The sequence below is a fragment of the Aquarana catesbeiana genome, linkage group LG03 (genome assembly GCF_042186555.1).
Source record: "Aquarana catesbeiana isolate 2022-GZ linkage group LG03, ASM4218655v1, whole genome shotgun sequence".
NCBI lineage: Eukaryota > Metazoa > Chordata > Amphibia > Anura > Ranidae > Aquarana > Aquarana catesbeiana.
This window is the reverse complement of record NC_133326.1, coordinates 132,836,803-132,856,465: the sequence shown is the minus strand read 5'-3', so window position 1 is coordinate 132,856,465 and position 19,663 is coordinate 132,836,803. Positions and strand designations below refer to the sequence as shown.

Sequence of the window (19,663 nt, the reverse complement as noted above, 5' to 3'; positions counted from 1 at the left end):
GAACTAAGTGATCAGCTGTCTTTGATCACCCAGTTCTCAGTCTTACAAGCGGCGGGGGACAGATGCAGCATCGGATTGATGCTGCATCCACTTAGGTGAGTATAATTTTTTTTTTCTAAAATCCAAACTTCTCTTTTAAGAATTAATTATAAATTATTTCATAACTTCTTTTATGCGATATTCAGTTTGTGCATTTATTTCAATTATTTTCAAATCTGAAAAGTAATGAAAATGCTAGTTGCCTGACAGTTATGCTGAACCTTTGGCTTCAGTTGTCTGAGTTGCACCTGGAACATATACAGAGATTAGGAGTCATTATCTACATGTTTGCTCTGGGTGGTTAGTGATCTGAAGTATTGAAGCTAGAGTGTCAGTCTGACAACCAAGCAGATAGTCTGCAGAAAGAAAAGTCTGCTATGGATTCAGAGTTTCTCTTAGGACAGGTTTAGTTTAATGTAACCTTCAAAATGGTTATTGCTGACAACATTTTTTATATTATTGTGTTTCCAAGCTCAAAGGCTGCATCATTTAACAAATGGTTAATCTAAATGTACAGAATCCACCCCAGGTGAGACCTTTCCAGCAAGAGGAGCTCATGAAGATGCTGGAACACACAGGACCTCAGTTTAGCTCTACAATAAAAGGGGATTGGATGGGGCTGTACAGGTAAATGAGCTGTAATTTTTTTTTTTTTTTTATCTAAATCTAAACGGACAGCTAAATACACATAAACCTATAATGCTTCGTTTCCACTGAGCGGATCGGTTCGGTTCGGTACGGTACGCTATTTTGGGTGTTTCCATTATGAAAGCGGCCCATACAACTGAACCGAACCGCTCCATTCAGGGTCCTGCTTCAGATGTGGGGCCATAGAAAATGGAACGGTTTGGTTAGGGCGGAGCTACAATACATTCCACTGATTGGCTGACAGAAAAACCTCTGCTGTGCTATGCTGAGGCATTTTTTCTAAACCCTGTATGGCCCCTTGTGGTCCCACTTGCATTGGAAACGCTCACCAGAATAGACTGGACCATTCTAGGCCATTCAAACTGTACCGACCCGAACCGATCCGCTCAGTGGAAACAAGGCATAAGAGAGCTGTTTTACTTGCCATAGGGATTTGTATTTCTGTCCAACAAGTCCTGAGATTCAGTCATATAGCATAAAGACCAATTTAATCTACACACATTTGTTGGTAATATACACTGCACTGCAGTGTATGTCACACCTGTCTTTTTTTAATTTTACCAGATAAATCATTTTTTACATCACAGTAATGAATACTCTTAAAATATTTTAACCAAAGTTAGAATGAATTTGGAAGTAAGTTCTTAGTTTATTTTTCCAGAAAGCTAATGCTTTTTATTTTTCTGCAGGCGGTTTTTGAAATCTCCACACTTCGATGGTTGGTATCGTCACAAACAACGTGAGATGAGAGAGAAGCTAGAAACAGCACATCTCAATGTCATCTGTGAAGCAGTAAGTGTCACACAGCAGTTTTTCCAGGCTCAGCAATTTTCAGGATAAAGCCCACTACAGTACATCATATTAGGATTAACTGTAAATAATGACCCTTCTGCGAGACCATATATGTGTTGCACAACTGGCATTTACGTAGACACATTGGGGGTTATTTACGAAAGGCAAATCCACTTTGCACTACAAGTGCAAAGTGCACATGAAATTCCACTGAAAGTGCAGTCACTGTAAATCTGAGATGTAGATCTGAAATGGGGGAAGCTCTGCTGATTTTATCATCCAATCATGTGCAAGCTAAAATGCTGTTTTTTATTCTCCTTGCATGTCCCCCTCGGATCTACAGTGACTGCACTTCCAAGTGCAATTTCAAGTGCACGTTACACTTGTAGTTTGCACTTGTAGTGCAAAGTGGATTTGCCTTTAGTAAACCCCCATTGTGTGCTAGGTTTTACTTTATGTATGTGTGTGCACAGGGGGGAGGGGGTCCTTTTTATTTATTTATTTATATTTATATATATATATATATATATATATATATATATATATGTCAGTGGGGACAGAAAGTATTCAGACCCCCTTAAATTTTTCACTCTTTGTTATATCGCAGCCATTTGTGAAAATCATTTAGGTTCATTTTTTTCCTCATTAATGTACACACAGCACCCCATATTGACAGAAAAACACTGAATTGTTGACATTTTTGCAGATTTATTAAAAAAGAAAAACTGAAATATCACATGGTCCTAAGTATTCAGATCCTTTGCTGTGACACTCATCTATTTAACTCAGGTGCTGTCCATTTCTTCTGATCATCCTTGAGATGGTTCTACACCTTCATTTGAGTTTCATTATACTGATTGGACTTGGTTAGGAAAGCCACACACCTGTCTATAGAAGACCTTAAAGCTCACAGTGCATGTCAGAGCAAATGAGAATCATGAGGTCAAAGGAACTGCCTGAAGAGCTCAGAGACAGAATTGTGGCAAGGCACAGATCTGGCCAAGGTTACAAAAACATTTCTGCTGCACTTAAGGTTCCTAAGAGCACAGTGGCCTCCATAATCCTTAAATGGAAGACGTTTAGGATGATCAGAACCCTTCCTAGAACTGGCTGTCTGGCCAAACTGAGCTGTCGGGGGAGAAGAGCCTTGGTGAGAGAGGTAAAGTAGAACCCAAAGATCACTGTGGCTGAGCTCCAGAGATGCAGTCGGGAGATGGGAGAAAGTTGTAGAAAGTCAACCATCACTGCAGCCCTCCACCAGTCGGGGCTTTATGGCAGAGTGGCCAGACGGAAGCCTCTCCTCAGTGCAAGACACATGAAATCTCGCATGGAGTTTGCTGAAAAACTCTTGAAGGACTCCAAGATGGTGAGAAATAAGATTCTTTGGTCTGATGAGACCAAGATAGAAGTTTTTGGCCTTTATTCTAAGCGGTATGTGTGGAGAAAACCAGGCACTGCTCATCACCTGTCCAATACAGTCCCAAAATTGAAGCATGGTGGTGGCAGCATCATGCTGTGGGGGTGTTTTTCAGCTGCAGGGACAGGATGACTGGTTGCAATCGAGGGAAAGATGAATGCGGCCAAGTGCAGGGATATCCTGGACAAAAACCTTCTCCAGAGTACTCAGGACCTCAGACTGGGCCAAAGGTTTACCTTCCAACAAGACAATGACCCTAAGCACACAGCTAAGATAACGAAGGAGTGGCTTCACAACAACTCCGTGACTGTTCTTGAATGGCCCAGCCAGAGCCCTGACTTAAACCCAATTGAGCATTTCTGGAGAGACCTAAAAATGGCTGTCCACCAATGTTTACCATCCAGCCTGACAGAACTGGACAGGATCTGCAAGGAGGAATGGCAGAGGATCCCCAAATCCAGGTGTGAAAAATCTTTCCCAAAAAGACTCATGGCTGTATTAGATCAAAAGGGTGCTTCGACTAAATACTGAGCAAAGGGTCTGAATACTTAGGACCATGTGATATTTCAGTTTTTCTTTTTTAATAAATCTGCAAAAATATCAACAATTCTGTGTTTTTCTGCCAATATAGGGTGCTGTGCGTACATTAATGAGGAAAAAAATGAACTTAAATGATTTTATCAAATGGCTGCAATATAACAAAGAGTGAAACATTTAAGGGGGTCTGAATACTTTCCGTTCCCACTGTATATTTTTTTTACTTGATAGTATTGCTATAACAAGGAGGGTGTCATAGCATTGTGCAGGTAACAGTTCCTGGTTATGGAGACAGGGGGACCCATAATGTCTCCTCTGCCTTAACAGATCCAGTACAGAAAGTACTCGATCTGATGTGACCTGGGTATGACTTGCTGTCATCTGACAGCTGTAAACCTGGAAGTGTTTAGTGCAGAGTGCTTACGGGTTCACGGCAAGGAAGAAAGATCAAGCATCTGATCTCTCCTGCGTACTCCCCTTTGGCCATCCTGACACATTTTTGTGGTCCTTGGCTCCCAAAAGTAGTGGGAGAGCCCAGAAACATAGGACCACTGCCGCTGCCCATAGAAGTGATCAGACAGATTTTCAGATGCCTTGTTTACTTCTAAATTAAAGCCAGGAGCTGGCTAATACATTTTGAACAAGATTGTTGTAATACTTTTAATGCCATGACATGTGGTACACATTATTGGCAATGAAGGTAATAAAAACACTGCAAGTACAGAAAATGTGTTGATCCTGCCTGAAGTACCATTGGCTTATAACTTTATATGCATTTTGCCTGTGCTGCACTGAAATGTTAAGCAGTGCTAGCAGCAATATCCTATTATTCCCTTTAAAATATAGAACACCTCCACCTTATGTTATGGAAATTATGAGAGAGGGAAGTGTTGTGTTGCCTAAATTAGGAGTGAGCAGCCTAGGGTGACAATGCTGCTCCTGCACTAAATGTGTTAGTGGCAGGACCACCAGAAATTAAAAGGAAAATAATCCAGAAAAAATAAAACCAATGGAGCCAAAACATCTAAACTGCAATATATTACATTTTTCTTCTTTGGTTTAGATAAAGCTTAAGAAACAGCACAAGTAGTTTTTCACAAAAAGTTGAGCCTGATTCCTAAAATGTATTGTGCATACCGGTGACATATATGTGTGTTGCTTCTGTTGTAGAACATTGGAGCATGGATCAAGAACAAATCAGAAGTGGAGATTGTAGATCTGGTATTGAAGCTAAGGGATAAATTGGTAATGTATAAGAATCCAACCGTTCTACAATGAATAATATCTTTTTTTTTGGCCCATAGCGATGGGCCTTTTATTGGTATTAGAACTGCTTGTCTCCCCATATAAGTCAAAAGGAAAAAAACAACGCTTTAAAGCAGGTTGGTGCCTGCAGAACAAATGGAGGTCAACTGCACTTGCCAATAAACTCTTTTTATGAATTTATGATTTCTTGGCTATTTTTCAGAGAATATGAATAACACAAAAACATTTCTTTCACTCGTGGTTAGTGTTTGGCTAAAGCCATTTATTATCAATAAATTGTGTTTACTCTTTAAATCATAATGACAACAGAAACTACCAAAATGACCCTAATCAAAAGTTTACATACCCTGGTGATTTTGGCCTGATAACATGCACACAAGTTGACATAAAGGGGTTTGAATGGCTATTAAAGGTAACCATCCTCACCTGTGATCTGTTCGCTTGTAATTAGTGTGTGTGTGTATAAGAGGTGAATGCGTTTCTTGACTCCTGACAGACCTTTGCATCTTTCATCAAGTGCTGAACTGATGTTTCTGGATTCTGAGTCATGGAGAAAGCAAAATAATCGTCAAAGGATCTGCGGGAAAAGATAGTTGAACTGTATAAAACAGGAAAGGGATATAAAAAGATATCCAAGGAATTGAGAATGCCAATCAGCAGTGTTCAAACTCTAATCAAGAAGTGGAAAATGAGGGGTTCTGTTGAAACCAGGTAGACTAACAAAAATTTTAGCCACCACTGCCAGGAAAGTTGTTCGGGATGCAAAGAAAAACCCACAAATAACTTCAGGTGAAATACAGGACTTCTGAAAACATGTGGTGTGGCTGTTTCAAGATGCACAATAAGGAGGCACTTGAAGAAAGATGGGCTGCATGGTCGAGTCACCAGAAGAAAGCCATTACTACGCAAATGCCACAAAGTATCCTGCTTACAATACACCAAACAGTACAGAGACAAGCCTCAAACCTTCTTGCACAAAGTCATTTGAAGTGATGAGACCAAAATTGAGCTTTTTGGCCACAACCATAAATGCTACTTTTGGAGAGGAGTCAACAAGGCCTATGATGAAAGGTACACCATTCCTACTGTGAAACACGAAGGTGGATCGCTGATGTTTTGGGGATATGTAAGCTACAAAGGCACAGGGAATTTGGTCAAAAATTATGGCAAGATAAATGCAGTATGTTATCAAAAAATACTGGAGGAACATTTGCATTCATCAGCCAGGAAGCTGCGCATGGGACGTACTTGGACATTCCAACATGACAATGATCCAAAACACAAGGCCAAGTCGACCTGTCATTGGCTACAGCAGAATAAATTGAAGGTTCTGGAATGGCCATCTCAGTCTCCTGACCTCAATATCATTGACCCACTCTGGGGAGATCTCAAACGTGCAGTTCATGCAAGACAGCCCAAGAATTTACAGGAACTGGAGGCTTTTTGCCAAGAGGAATGGGCAGCTTTACCATCAGAGAAGATAAAGAGCCTCATCCACAAATAGCACAAAAGACTTCAAGCTGTCATTGATGTTAAAGGGGGCAATACACTGTATTAAGAACTGGGGTATGTAAACTTTTGATCAGGGTCATTTGGGTAGTTCAGTTGCCATTATGATTTAAAAAGAGTAAACACAGTTGATTGATAATAAATGGCTTCAGCCAAACACTAACCATGAGTGAAAGAAAAGTTTTTGTGTTATCATTCATATTCTCTGAAAAATGGCCAAGAAATCATAAATTCTGCCAGGGTATGTAAACTTATGAGCACAACTGTAACTGCAGGCATAGTTCTGATATTGCTGCTCATCCAAGGATCTACGGGTACATCCTAAGGGAGGGTAGGTGGTTACAAATATTTACTCCTACCTATTCTGTCTAGCCTGTATAAAAAAAAAAAGATCTGGGTACTTCTCTCTTTTTTTTTTTTTTATTCTCTTTCTTTGAGTTTTAAGTGAAAGCGAATAAAAAACAGAGCCAATTGGGCATACCCATACGAAAAGTACATTGCACTAAAACAAGGGTATATCTAAAAACTTTAAATACATTGTCAAACGTAGTAAATGCACTTGGGTCCCCTGAAAAAAAAAAAAAGGAAGAAAAATGAAAGTGCATAGAGAGGGAGCCGGTTTAATTTCTAATATTTATCCAAAGGTCTGAGCGATGTCAGCCAGTATAGTCTCGACATACTGCCCCGGAAGGTTTACCCCCACGACTTCATGACCAGGCCATTTTTTTGTGATACAGTACTGCGTTACTTTAACTGACAATTGCAACGCTGTACACAAATTGATCTTCTTTTTTCCCCCAAAAATAGAAATTTCTTTTGGTGGCATTTGATCACCTCTGCAGTTTTTATTTTTTGCACTATAAACAAAAAAAGGCGACAATTTTGAAAAAAACAACTATTTTTTACTTTTATGCTATAAAACATATCCAGTAAAAAAATCAAATTTCTTTATCAGTTTAAGCCAATGTGTATTCTACATATTTTTGGTAAAAAAAAAGTCCCAATAAGCGTATATTGATAGGTTTGCGGAAAAGTTATAGCATCTACAATCTAGGGGATTATTTTATAGAATTTTTTTTTTTTTTTTTACTAGTAATGGTGACAATCAGCGATTTTTAGCGGGACTGCCATCTTGCAGCGGACAAATCGGACACCTATCTGACACTTTTTGGGGACCAGTGACACTAATACAGTGATCAGTGCTAAAAAATATGCACTTGTAACTGTACTAATGATACAGTCAGGGAATGGGTTAACCTCAGGGGCAATCAAAGTGTTAAGTTTGCTCCTAGGGAGTGCTTTATAACTGTGGGGGGGATGCTGTGACTGGAGGAAAACAGAGATCCGTGTTTCTGCTTAGCAGAAATACAAAATCTCCATCTTCCTCCCTCACAGAACGGCGGCCTGCCTTGTTTACATAGGTAAAAGACAAAAGAAGAACATTCCATAGCTCAACTCGCCAACCAGTCTTCTGACCAACCACATAGATGGAGGACCAAAAGATTTGTATCTGAGGACATGTCCAGAAGATGTAAATGTAGTCTGCGAATGCCACCGAACACGTCCAAAAGGTAGAAGGCACAGAAGCGTAAATCTTATGTAGCCTCATTAGAGGCTAGACATCTGAGGACATTCACCGAACATGTGGATGTAGTCTGCCAAGGCCACCGAAAATGTCCAAAAGATAGAAGGCACAGAAGGGTAAATCTTTGTATACAAATAGCCAGGGCGCTGGATCAATAAAATATGTCAAAGTTTATTAAAACTTCACTTTTAAATTGTGATACAACAGTCTTTTGTGAACTTGAGTATGTGCCTTGGGGCAATTTATTTCATGTTTCTGTAAATCCTATGCAGCCTCATTAGAGTAAGGTAAATCCTATGTAGAATCTTGAATTATATTAGAGGTTGTAAACCTCTGTTGAAGATGTACCTATAGGTAAGCCTAGAAAACTGCCACTCTCACAGATGTGACTGAGACATTTGATACCCTGGATTGCCCATACAGTTGGGTCAGGGATGGAGAGGAATTTTGAGAGCCTGGGGTTTAGCCAAAGAGGGTTATGAGGAGACATACAGGGCTTGGACAAAAATATAGAAACACCAGGTAAAAGAATGAAATTGTTACCTAATATGGCATTGGACCGCCTTTGACATCCAAGACGGCCTGAATTCTCCTGGGAACTGACAAATATTATTCTGGGTCACAATTCTGCGCAATGCCCTTTTGCCTCTTTCGGTCAGTTGACCATGTTGATGGGGCTTATGCTTATCAGACGACGTTTTCCCGGAAACTGTATATGCCGACATAACCTTTTGATACTGTACCTCATGACACCGCAAATAAATTGGTAACTTCAGTCACAGAGGCACTAGCTAAGTGTGCTCCAACAATGTGCCCTCTTTGAAACTCAGTAAGCTCTGATATGACACCATACTACTAGCAGGTCATGCAGTGAATGATGAATGTGAGGCTTCCCATCTGTTAGGGGTGTCATCACACAGCGAAAGCAAAAGAATGTGAGGAAAGGTGGGATAGCTTGTTTTAAGGTCCCCCTTTCCCTTATGGGATGGTGTCGGTAGGATTTTCAAGTCGCCCACTGATTGATTTCAATGGGGGGGGTTTGTGATAGTTCAGAAAAAGTCAGCTGATTGGGAATGTTCTGGGGGGTCCGCTAGGATAAATCATTAAATGTCACCTGACCCTCACAGAACATTCCATAAATTCCCAGGACCCAAATTTAGGCAGGAGGCTAAGGGGGGGGGTGTCTTTGCAAGTCACCTGAGGGATATCCCCACTGATATTGTTTACAGTTTTAAAGTATTTATTGATTAAAAGCGTTATGGTGAATTGTTGTTTATATTTGTGAAAACCAATAAAGGCCATGGTTGATAATAATCAAGTTTGGTGTGTCTAGTGTTCTCTGAATATTTGGAGTTTATGCTGCCTACCTTCCCATGTTACATCAATTCTGCTTTCAACGCGTAATGCCATTACTTTCACACCTGCAAATCATGTAGTGCTTTCATATTTTTGTCCAACCCCTGTATGCCTAACGTTGTTAGGCCCTGTAGGGTGCATTACCATTCAGGGTTTGGAAACAGGCTTCATGGAAGTTAAGTGTAGTGGCTGGACCCAGGTAGGGGAGATTTCTTATGGCCTCATAGGACCCTGGGCAAGCAGCTTCCAGGGCCACAGAGGCATTGGAGTCGCCCGACATCAGCCAGTTATGAACATGTGAGAGTAAAGCCTTGTATACACGAAACGATTGTTGGCAGGGGATTTTGTGATGACAGACTGTTGGCCTAAAATCCGACCATTGGTACACTCCTTCAGACAATTGTTGTCCAACTTTCGGCCAACAAATGGATGGCAGGCTAGTAAATTTTCGGCGGACAACGTCAGATTTTTGTATCGTCTGTACACAAGTCTGTCACACAAAAGTCCAAAGTACAAACACGCATGCTCAGAATCAGTGCTCACCAAACATGACACTAGCAGAAGGTGCCCAAAGGATGGTGCTCAAGAGCTGAAATTCCACGTAGTACGTCACTACATTCGTGTTTGTTGGCCAACAATTGTGTGCCGTTAGTATGCAAGACAATATCCAGGCACATGCCCTTTTGACAAAAGTCTGACACTCTGTTGGCCAACAATCTGATCGTGTGTACCAGGCTTTAAGCAGGAGGTATTTATAAAGATCAGAGTAAACTAATTAACCCTGTATCCAGGGCCTTTGAAGCACAGATCATTTAAATCTAGGATGTCTCGGACACCATAGAAAAGAGGTGCCAGCCGACTTGAATAGTTTAAAAATAATTTTAAGGCTCCAAATAGGGCAGTGCCTCAGGATGTAGAGAATGGCCAGAAGAACCTTCACCTTAAGTGGGATAAATTTCCCTAAAAGGAATAGGGGCAAATTATTCCATACTCTGTAAAAATGGTTCCAAATTTGGTCTGCAAATGTAGAAGATATTAAGGGACATGTTTAATACCAAGATATTTAAAGCTGATCGCCAACTTTAGTTTCAGTTTAAATAGTTTGGCTGGGCCAAACTATTTCTCTCACTAACGTGTGGCCTCTGGGTGTGCTATATAAACTTTATGTAGCTAAGGCAACATACAGTATGCAGTGCTGTATTCTGGGTGCGAGATGAGATTTTCACACCCGGAACAAAATTGATTCGGTCTGACCGGGGCTTAGTCATTCTTAGGCAGCTTTGTATTCTATCAGTGAATACAAAGTTTCCTCTGATTAGCCGAGGTCACAATCTCTGACTCTCAAGGCAGTTACTTTATGGACCTACAGAAGCCAATTGTTACTTTAAGCACATACGGTACAGAAGGCACAGGAAGTAGGAGATGTAACAGTCCTTGATTTTGTTTTTCATGGACAATATTTGCACACTGGAGTTCTATGGACTTTGGGGGTCCCAAAGCATTTAAACGATATTTAAAAATGTGTGCAAACACAAACTGGTGCCTGCTCTTTATTGATGTTACAGTTTAGTCATTTCTAAGGATAGGTTTACTGAAAGCTCCAGACAAACAAAAAGCTGAAAAGTTGGGCCAGGCTATAGTGTTGTCTTTAGTCTAGCTGGGCTGTATGACAAAAGTCTATTTGAGTTGTTGCAATACATTACAAACTGTTTGGCAGGAAAATACTTTCTCAAAATCTTTACTTGTATTTGTGCTATAATATCTACAACTAGATTGCTTCAGAATCTGTATTTTTAACAATGTAGATGTAAACCTAGATACTGCGTATATTTTATTGAATGTTCTGATTCATTTCTTTATATGTCCCCTTTGCAGCTCAGGGCTCACAGACAACAGCTTCCTATCAGCTCTACTTCCTTGGACAAGCTGAGACTTCACATTGATGAAGTAATCCATTCGCTTCCTGAAGATTTGCAGAGCATCTTGCATCCTCAGTAAACTATTTCAGTAGCATTCCCTAACATTCCAAGACCCGTAGAGAATCTTGCATTATTTGTAAACCATCTTGTATCTATATCATCAATACAACCTTCTGGAGGGCTGATGAGAGAAACCAGAGAAAAAAAACCCCTCATATTTAAGAGAAACTTGTAATGCCAATATCATACAGGTCTCCAAAGCACTTCTTTAAGATCTACAGTATGTTCTTTATTTGCAAATTACGAAATCTGGAAAAAAAACAAAAAACAGTCTGGTTCACCAAAGAAACAAGCACAACAAAGATGGTCCCATGTAAAGATAGCTTATTGGGTGCTTGGTTATACCAATCTTTGAAAGGGCAATGAAATATGTAACCTTCTATTTTTCTTCAATATTGATACTATATTGCTTATGTAACAATAGAGGTTTGTGTGATTTGCTAAAAAGTTTGGGATTCCTCTGTGAATGGTTCACTTTTGTTAATCTCTGAATTGGTTCAGCTATGGCTAGAACATCTACCCCCTTCAATTCAGCAAGACCTATATTGGAGCTGGGCTTTAAGTGGTTGGTACTTTGTTTTGTATTCTGTATTACTTTGTGCAAGATGCTGCACGGGGCATATTTTCATATATGTCACTATATTTATTGATTTAAGTTAAATGTAATATAACAACATTTGGACTTATTGTGATGTAGACCTGTTTAGTCATCCACATGTGTATCAAGCTGCATTAACAAAGATGTGGTTTGACCTCCAATAGAGCACTCTTTTGCTTCTGAAGTGAATACAATCTTTAATACCTGCACAGTGTGGGTTAAAGCTGCAGCACCCCCATTGGGTACAGGGAAGCATGTGTGCATTTGGTGCCTGCTCGCAGCAGGTTGGAAACACTGACTAATGCTGTGTGTCTATTGCAGGCTACAATTACCACAGTGGTAAATACGGGGCTGTTGTAGAGCAACTGACATACTGGGTGTAAAGCTGCTTTTCCATTAACACATCTGCTACCCGTGTGCATGATTACTAACACAGTTGATGCCCATGTGTATGATCCCTAAAACACATTTGTTATAGAAGCTTACATCCCAATTGTTAAATTATATGTAAATATAGAACTCAAGCACAAGTCATTTTCTGTATTAGAGGCACATGAATTGTTTTAGAAACATACATTTTCTCAGAAGACCTATCCTAAATTGTATATTGGCATTCGGTTTAATAAGTCTGTTTAAAATACACAAGTGTTTATCTGTAAAATAAAACTGTCAACTCAAACTAAGCATATGTTCAAAAAAAAAAAAAAAAGATTGTCTCTAGTGACAACTACAATGATCATTATGCCCAGATGTATAGGCCATAATTTTCCTATAATGTGACATTTGGCCTTTTTGCTCAATATACAAGCATGGAATGGGTTTTGGTGTGTGTTTGGGTATATTGGTGGCATATTTCTTATTGAACTGCATAGTGATGGTGCTCTCTATTGCTGTTGTTGCACCACCCACTTATTATTCGTAATCTAACTTTATGAAGTGTACCTGAAATGTTATCTCATGCACAGAATGACAAAGCAGGCACACAACTGGGAGACAGTTGTCACCCAATAACAGGAAGTGCCTGAACAAGGATAGGCATGGCAGGATCACCAAGTATTAATTTAAAGATCATCTAAATCCTCTATTTCTTTCTTTGGCAGAGTAATAAACCGGTATATTCAGTGCAAGTTGGCATGTTAAATGACTTAAGAAATGTTTTTTTTTTTTTTTTTTTTTTTTTATGTTAAGCAGCGCGGAAGCACCCTGCCAGACAGAGCAGAACTTTTACATGATTTCCCTTAACGCCTGCCAATTAAGGCCAGCCATAGACTGTTCAAATCATGTATGGGCAGGCTCAATTTACCTAGTTGGTCAATCGATCAACCTGGCTACAATGAGCCTGCCGGATTTTACATACGATTATCGCTAGCAACAATCACTTTCTTAGCCATGCCTGAATGCGGCCATAGACGTTTAAGTTGACAACACATTACTTAGGCAGGCCATACACGGAGAACATTTCTTTTGTGCAACCACTGTATTCTTCGGGTGGGGGAAGCCGTCCCCGCTGGGAGAATACAGTGATTGCAGGAAAGAAATTTACTTCGTGTATGGCCTGCCTAAGTAACGTGTTGTCAATCTAAAGGTCTATGGGTGCATCTAAGCATGGCTAATCACTGATAGGCCTATCAACATTGCCAGCATCTACAGTAATCAGCTAGCACAGAAGCGATAACGCTGCATTGATTTCACCGCAGAAATTAGAGTGTTACACCAATTGTTCTACTGGCAGAATCAGCAGGTATTAATGAAATGTTGCAGGTGGTATTTCAAAAACAGAGAACCTAGTCTTACTGGTATGTATCAGCCCTTTTCAACCAGGGTGCCTTCAAGTTTCTTCAAGGGTGTCTTGGCGAAATGCCTAAAAATGATATACAAGCCGGCGGGTGGATCAAAGCTGCCTTTTAATTACACAAAGCCACAGGTTTTCATTGTGCATAATTACAACTTTCTAGTTGTCAGCATCCTAACAACCAATGAAGTCATTGGTTGATAAGGAGGACGTTGGGCGCCTGCACAGCATTTTTGTCTGCCCCCCCTGCATCAGCAGTGGGATTACATTAGCTGAGTGAGAGAGAAGAAATATTGGAATGCTATAGTCAGTACCAGTGTGTAAAGGTGTATTGGCTGTGTAAGAATAAATTATCTCTAATGTTGGATGTCCTACATGTGTGGATATTGAAGCATCATGCAAAAATTATTAGTTTTGTTTTTTTACATTTGAGAATGGTATAGTTTGACCATAGTTCTACTTGAAAGCAAATTGGAGGCTGATATACAATTTCTACTCACATGACTCATTATATAGTAGTGTAGATGGTTGCTGCAACACCTTCCACAAATACCAAAGGGCAAGTTTTGCAGTAAAGTGTAAAGCCGGGTACACACCAAGTTTTTTTTTTTTTTTCCTGCAACCCGCTGGGTTGGGACAGCTGCGGTCGGAGACACTGCACTTACCATGCGAGGTTAGTCCAGCGATCTCCCCTGCTGAGCTGTTGTGTTCCGACAAGGGGACACCCCCCACCGGCCAGAACACTCCAATCAGCTGCTGGTTTTTCAGCATGCACGTCCGACAGAAGGCAAACATACACATGGGCAGAATGTTGGATGCTTTTTTTCTTTGAAACGGCAAATGTTGCCTGACATTCTGCCCGTGTGTACAGAGTTTAAAGTGCACCTGTAGCCCAGGAAGCCTTCTCAGCATACTAGAGATGCTGGAATGTAAATGCCATACTGCCAGTATGATGCCACTCCCCCCGGGCAGCAGCTGATGTTCTCGCAATGGCTGTGGTAAGGTTTCCCTCCCATGTGACCAATTACATAATTTACTCTATTTAGTTTTAGTAGTGGCAGCGAAAAGCTAGCATTCACTGGATCAGGAAATGTCACCCACCAATTTGACACTGCTCTCCATCTTAACCAATGTACAGCATATCACATACCATTATGGCTTACCTATAGAGGTGTTTCTAGCACATGGGTGGCTATTGTGACTAAGGTCAGATGAAAGACCAGCCAGAGGGGCAAGCTGGAAAAACAAAGATGGTGCCAGCTTTGCTGTGCAGCTGCAACAAAAAGCTTATTGTTTTTTTTAACCACTTCCCGACCAGCCGCTGCAGTTACACTGGGGCAAGTTGGCACAGCTGCACCTTGGCTCTTTAAGACGCTAAAGCAGGTGCGCACGCCACGACAGCTTGGCACCCGCAATCGCTCGTGACAGAGCAAAAACCAGGATCTGTGTGTGTAAAAGTTATAGCGTCTACAAAATAAGGGATACATTTATGGCATTTTTTTTTTTTTAACTTGTAATAGTGGCGATTTTTAGCAGGATTGCAGCGGACAGATGGGACACCCAGCTGACACTTTTGAGGGAACCAGTAACATTATTAAAGTGATCAGTGCTAAAAATATTCATTGACATTCTTACGGTGGGGGGGATTGGTTCACTGCATTGACACTGTGATCAGTGTTCCTGATTAGCAGAAACACTAGATCAGTGTCCATGCCTGACAGCACAACGGTCTGCCTGTTTACATCGGCAGACCGCCATTCTGGGGAGCGACTGGCCCCCCCTGTGGCCAATCAGTGTATGATCGTGGCTCCAGTGGCACGCACCCCCCCAGTAGCTATTGACAAAGTCACAGGTACGTGATTTTGCGCAACAGAGCACCCTTACTGCAGTATATGTACAGCAGGCACTGATTAATTTGAATGTTGTATTGGACTATAGTTAATCTACATGCCAGTTAGCCTAACATCAATAGTATGTAAATGTTTGGAAGGAATGAAAAAGGGACCATATCTAAGAATCTGCCAGTGCAAACAGTATTAATAGTAGAAAGCAATATGGATTTATTAAAGATCATTCCTACCAGACCAACCTTTCTAGGAGGTGAACTGTAACTTGGATAGAGGAAAGTCTGTGGATGTAGTGTAGATAGTTTGCTAAGGCATTTGAAACAGTACTCCACATACACCTAAATTTACAAATGAAGGTCTTTTGGCATTGATTATATCGTATGTACCTCGATAAAAAAAAAAAGTGGTTACAGGAACATGTCCTGAGGGTGGTAAGTAATGGCATATTTAATGAATAGTCTGGAGTTGTGAGTGGTGTTCCCCAGGGTTCTGTCTTGGGATCAACTCTGTTTAACTTGTTCACAAATGATGTAGAGTTATGAATAAATAGTTCAGTCTCAGTGTTTGCTGATAAAAAAAAGTTAAACAGGGCAATAACGACACAACAGAATATAGCAACTTCACAAAAAGACTAAATGGGGGGGAGGTCAGCTTTATATCAGATGAGGTTAAACACTCAAAAATGTAAAGTTTGGGAGTTCAAAATATGCATGCAGGTTATTTGCTAGGGGAGAACTTCTGGGGGATTAAAGGATTGAGGGGTCCTTGCAGATCACAGACTCAGCAATAGTATGCAATGCCCAGCTGTAGCAAGCAAGGCTAGCAGCCTTTTTTTTTTTTAATTAAAGCTGAGTCGCGCTCCACTCTCCAAGTGGTGGACAGGCAATCTTCTGGGACCTGTTACGTGTCTCATAAGATTGCAGAGAGGGAGGGGCCACCTAGACCTGTAGTCGGAAGCTTCCAAATGTGGCATGTAAGAGGGCGAGGAGTGCTTAAAGTGGAAATTCCACTTTTGGGTGGAAGTTCTCTTTAAGAAATAAAACTAATTCTACCACTTTACAAAACTCTGGTTCAGCCACATCTTGGGTATGCAGTTTAGTTTTGGTCACCAATCATCAGGAAGAATGTTCTTGAGCGAGTCCAGCAAAGGGCAGCAAAACTAATAAGGGGGCTAAAGCTTATAACATTTCAGTGACTGGGTTTAGATCTACTTTAAGGCCATGATTAAATCCAACCAGTGAGGCTGATATTCTAGAGGAGTTATAAAGCTTCAATCATATGAAAAGCAACTGCCTGTTTATTTCTTCTGTACATGACTCGGTATTAGAAAACAGCTACGCCCTAAGGCCTGTTTCACACAGGCTTCAGTTTGTATAAGAGCAGTGTGAACAGCAAGCTTTGACTAAGAACTTGCAGAGTTTTCAGCAAGCTCTGTTGAGTGTTATAAAGTACCATTCAGCTCCAGTTCGAAAATGTTGAACATAGATCCTAGAGTAGGGCTGATTGCCAACGCTATGGCCGAAAGACGGCTATAGCGTGGGCCTCCAGTTCTAGGAGTATGTCCTCCCACGTGTGTGCCTCCTGCACGCCCATTTGGGCGTGCTCTGTAAACGCTGTGTCGATGTAAAGGGCCAATCACCATGTGATTAACTGGTCACACGTAAACAGACTTGCCGGTTAGTGGCCTTCCTTTCCTCACACGCTGTCTCTTTGTGAGGAAAAGAGCCAATAACCAGCAATCCTGACAGGGTACAGTGTTTACACTATAATAATCAGTGCACATCAATGAAGAAGAAAAATAAACTTATTTGCAAAATTTTATAACAGAAGCTAAGTTATATATTTTTTCAATTTTTTTTTTATTTGTTTGTTTTGCAAAAAACCCAGTGGTGATTAACCACTTAAGGACCGGAGGATTTAGCCCCTTAATGACTTTTTTGTGATATGGCACTGCGTCGCTTTAACTGACAATTGCGCGGTCGGGCAACGACATACCCAAACAAAATTTGTCTTTTTTTCCCACAAATCGCTTTCCTTTGGTGGTCTTTGACCACCTCTGCGGTTTTTATTTTTTGCACTATAAACAAAAAAAAAACAAATTTGGTAAAAAAAACAAAAGCAATATATTGTTTACTTTTTGCTATAATAAATACCCCCCCCCCCGAAAAAGTTTCTTCATCAGTTTAGGCCAATGTGCATTCTACATATTTTTGGTAAACAGAATTGCAATAAACATATATTGATTGGTTTGCGCAAAAGTTATAGCGTCCACAAAATAGAGGATAGAGTTATGGCTTTTTTTTTTTCTTTTTTACTAGTAATGGCAGCGATCAGCGATTTTTAGCGGGACTGTGACATTTTGGTGGACAGATTGGACACCTAACTGACATTTTTGACACTTTTGGGAACCGGTGCTAAAAATATGCACTGTTATTCTACTAATGACACTGGCAGGGAAGCGGTTAACACTAGGGGCGATCAAGGGGTTAACCACTTAAGGACCAGCCTCGTTTTGGATTTTAGGTGTTTACATGTTTAAAACAGGTTATTAGATTTAATTAAAGAGAATAAAGTTGGCCAAAGGTGCACAGATGATGATGGGGGGGGTGGGGGGAGAGTGGGAGAGAGGGGGTGGGGGGTAATGGTGATGGGGTGGGGTTTGGGGATATATATATGAGGTAGGGTAGAGGTAATAAGATAAAGGTTAAGTCCTTGAGTTTGAATTTTATCCGTTTCCTCTTCTTACACATTTTTTTTTTCTTTTGATAATAAATGTTTTGGATACTCGTCAATTAAGCTACAATGATGTGAAAAGTTGAAGGGACGTGGATGACACTGATAAGGTGGATTAAGTCTCTTATAAGATTCACTGAGGTAGCAAAAAAAAAAAAATAAATAAAAAAAAAAAAAAAAAAAAAAAAAAAAAAACAGGTTTTTTTGCTAGAAAATTACTCAGAACCCCCAAATATTATATATTGTTTTTTTGTAAACACCCTAGAGAATAAAATGGCAGTGATTGCAATACTTTTTTTTTGCACCGTATTTGCGCAGCGGTCTTATAAGCGCAATTTTTTTGGAAAAAATTCACTGTTTTGAATAAAAAAATAAGACAACAGTAAAGTTAGCCCAATTTTTTTTTTATATTGTGAAATATAATGTTACGCCAAGTAAATTGATATCCAACATGTCATGCTTCAAAATTGCGCCCGCTCGTGGAATGGCGTCAAACTTTTACCCTCAAAAATCTCCATTTATTGCACTCTCTCTACCGGTCGCGGCGATACCTCACATGTGTGGTTTGACCACCGTTTTCATATGTGGGCGCTACTCGCACATGTGTTCGCTTCTGCGCGCGAGCTTGTCAGGACAGAGGGGTTTGTAAAAAAAAATGTTTTTTTTATTATTTATTTTACATTATTTTATTTATTTTTACACAGTTTTAAAAAAAAAAAATTGTGTTACTTTTATTCCTATTACAAGGAATGTAAACATCCCTTGTAATAGAAAAAAGCATGACAGGACCTCTTAAATATGAGATCTGGGGTCAAAAAGACCTCAGATCTCATATTTACACTAAAATGCAATAAAAAAAAAAAAAAACTCATTTAAAAAAATATGCCTTTAAGAGGCGTGGGTGGAAGTGACGTTTTGACATCGCTTCCGCCCAGCAGTGTCATGGAGACAAGTGCTTAGCCTCACTCATCTCCAGTCACAGGAGGGAGACGGACGCCATCACCTCCGCCGCTACCGACGGCTCCGGTAAGCGACGGAGGGCACCGGATCGCGGCGGGAGTGGGGGCCTTTCCCACCACCGATAAAAGTGATCTTGCGACAAATCCGCCGCAGGGACCAGTTTTATCAGAAAGAGGACCGCCGCATGAAAACGGGGATACCGGGGTTATGGCAGCTAGCTGCTGCCATAACAACGATATCCCCCTTCAAAGTTTGGACGTATATCGGCAATCGGCGGTCCGGAAGTGGTTAAATGTGTTCCCTCAGTGTGTTTTCTAACTGTAAGGGGGGACTGTGTGAATGAGGAATTACACAGATCCGTCTTCCTGCATAGCAGAAAGACAGGATCTGTGTGATCTCCCCTGTCAGAATGGAGATTTGCCTTGTTTACACAGGCAAATCTCCATTCTCTCACTGCAGGGAATGATCGCGGGTGGCTTGCGGACATCGAGTCCACCCCACTCACCAATTGGCTTCCCCGCACGCCCACAAATCGCTGTGTACGAGTCGACGTACAATGACGGTGATTTGCAGGAACCAGCCACATTGCCCCAGTACAACTGGGC

The 19,663-nt window shown here is 40.7% G+C and overlaps 1 protein-coding gene across 1 annotated transcript in view; it reads left to right on the top strand.

Annotated features, from left to right (window-relative positions):
• Positions 1 to 13,162, top strand: part of DENND6B (DENN domain containing 6B) — an 86,305-nt gene extending 73,143 nt beyond the window's left edge. Inside the window, exons 17-20 of the mRNA XM_073619283.1 lie at positions 557 to 666; positions 1,377 to 1,479; positions 4,604 to 4,678; positions 11,025 to 13,162. Of these exons, the coding sequence (XP_073475384.1) occupies positions 557 to 666; positions 1,377 to 1,479; positions 4,604 to 4,678; positions 11,025 to 11,147 (411 nt within the window). The 3' untranslated portion in view covers positions 11,148 to 13,162. The remainder of the gene's footprint in view (positions 1 to 556; positions 667 to 1,376; positions 1,480 to 4,603; positions 4,679 to 11,024) is intronic.
• The last annotated feature ends 6,501 nt before the right edge of the window (positions 13,163 to 19,663 follow it).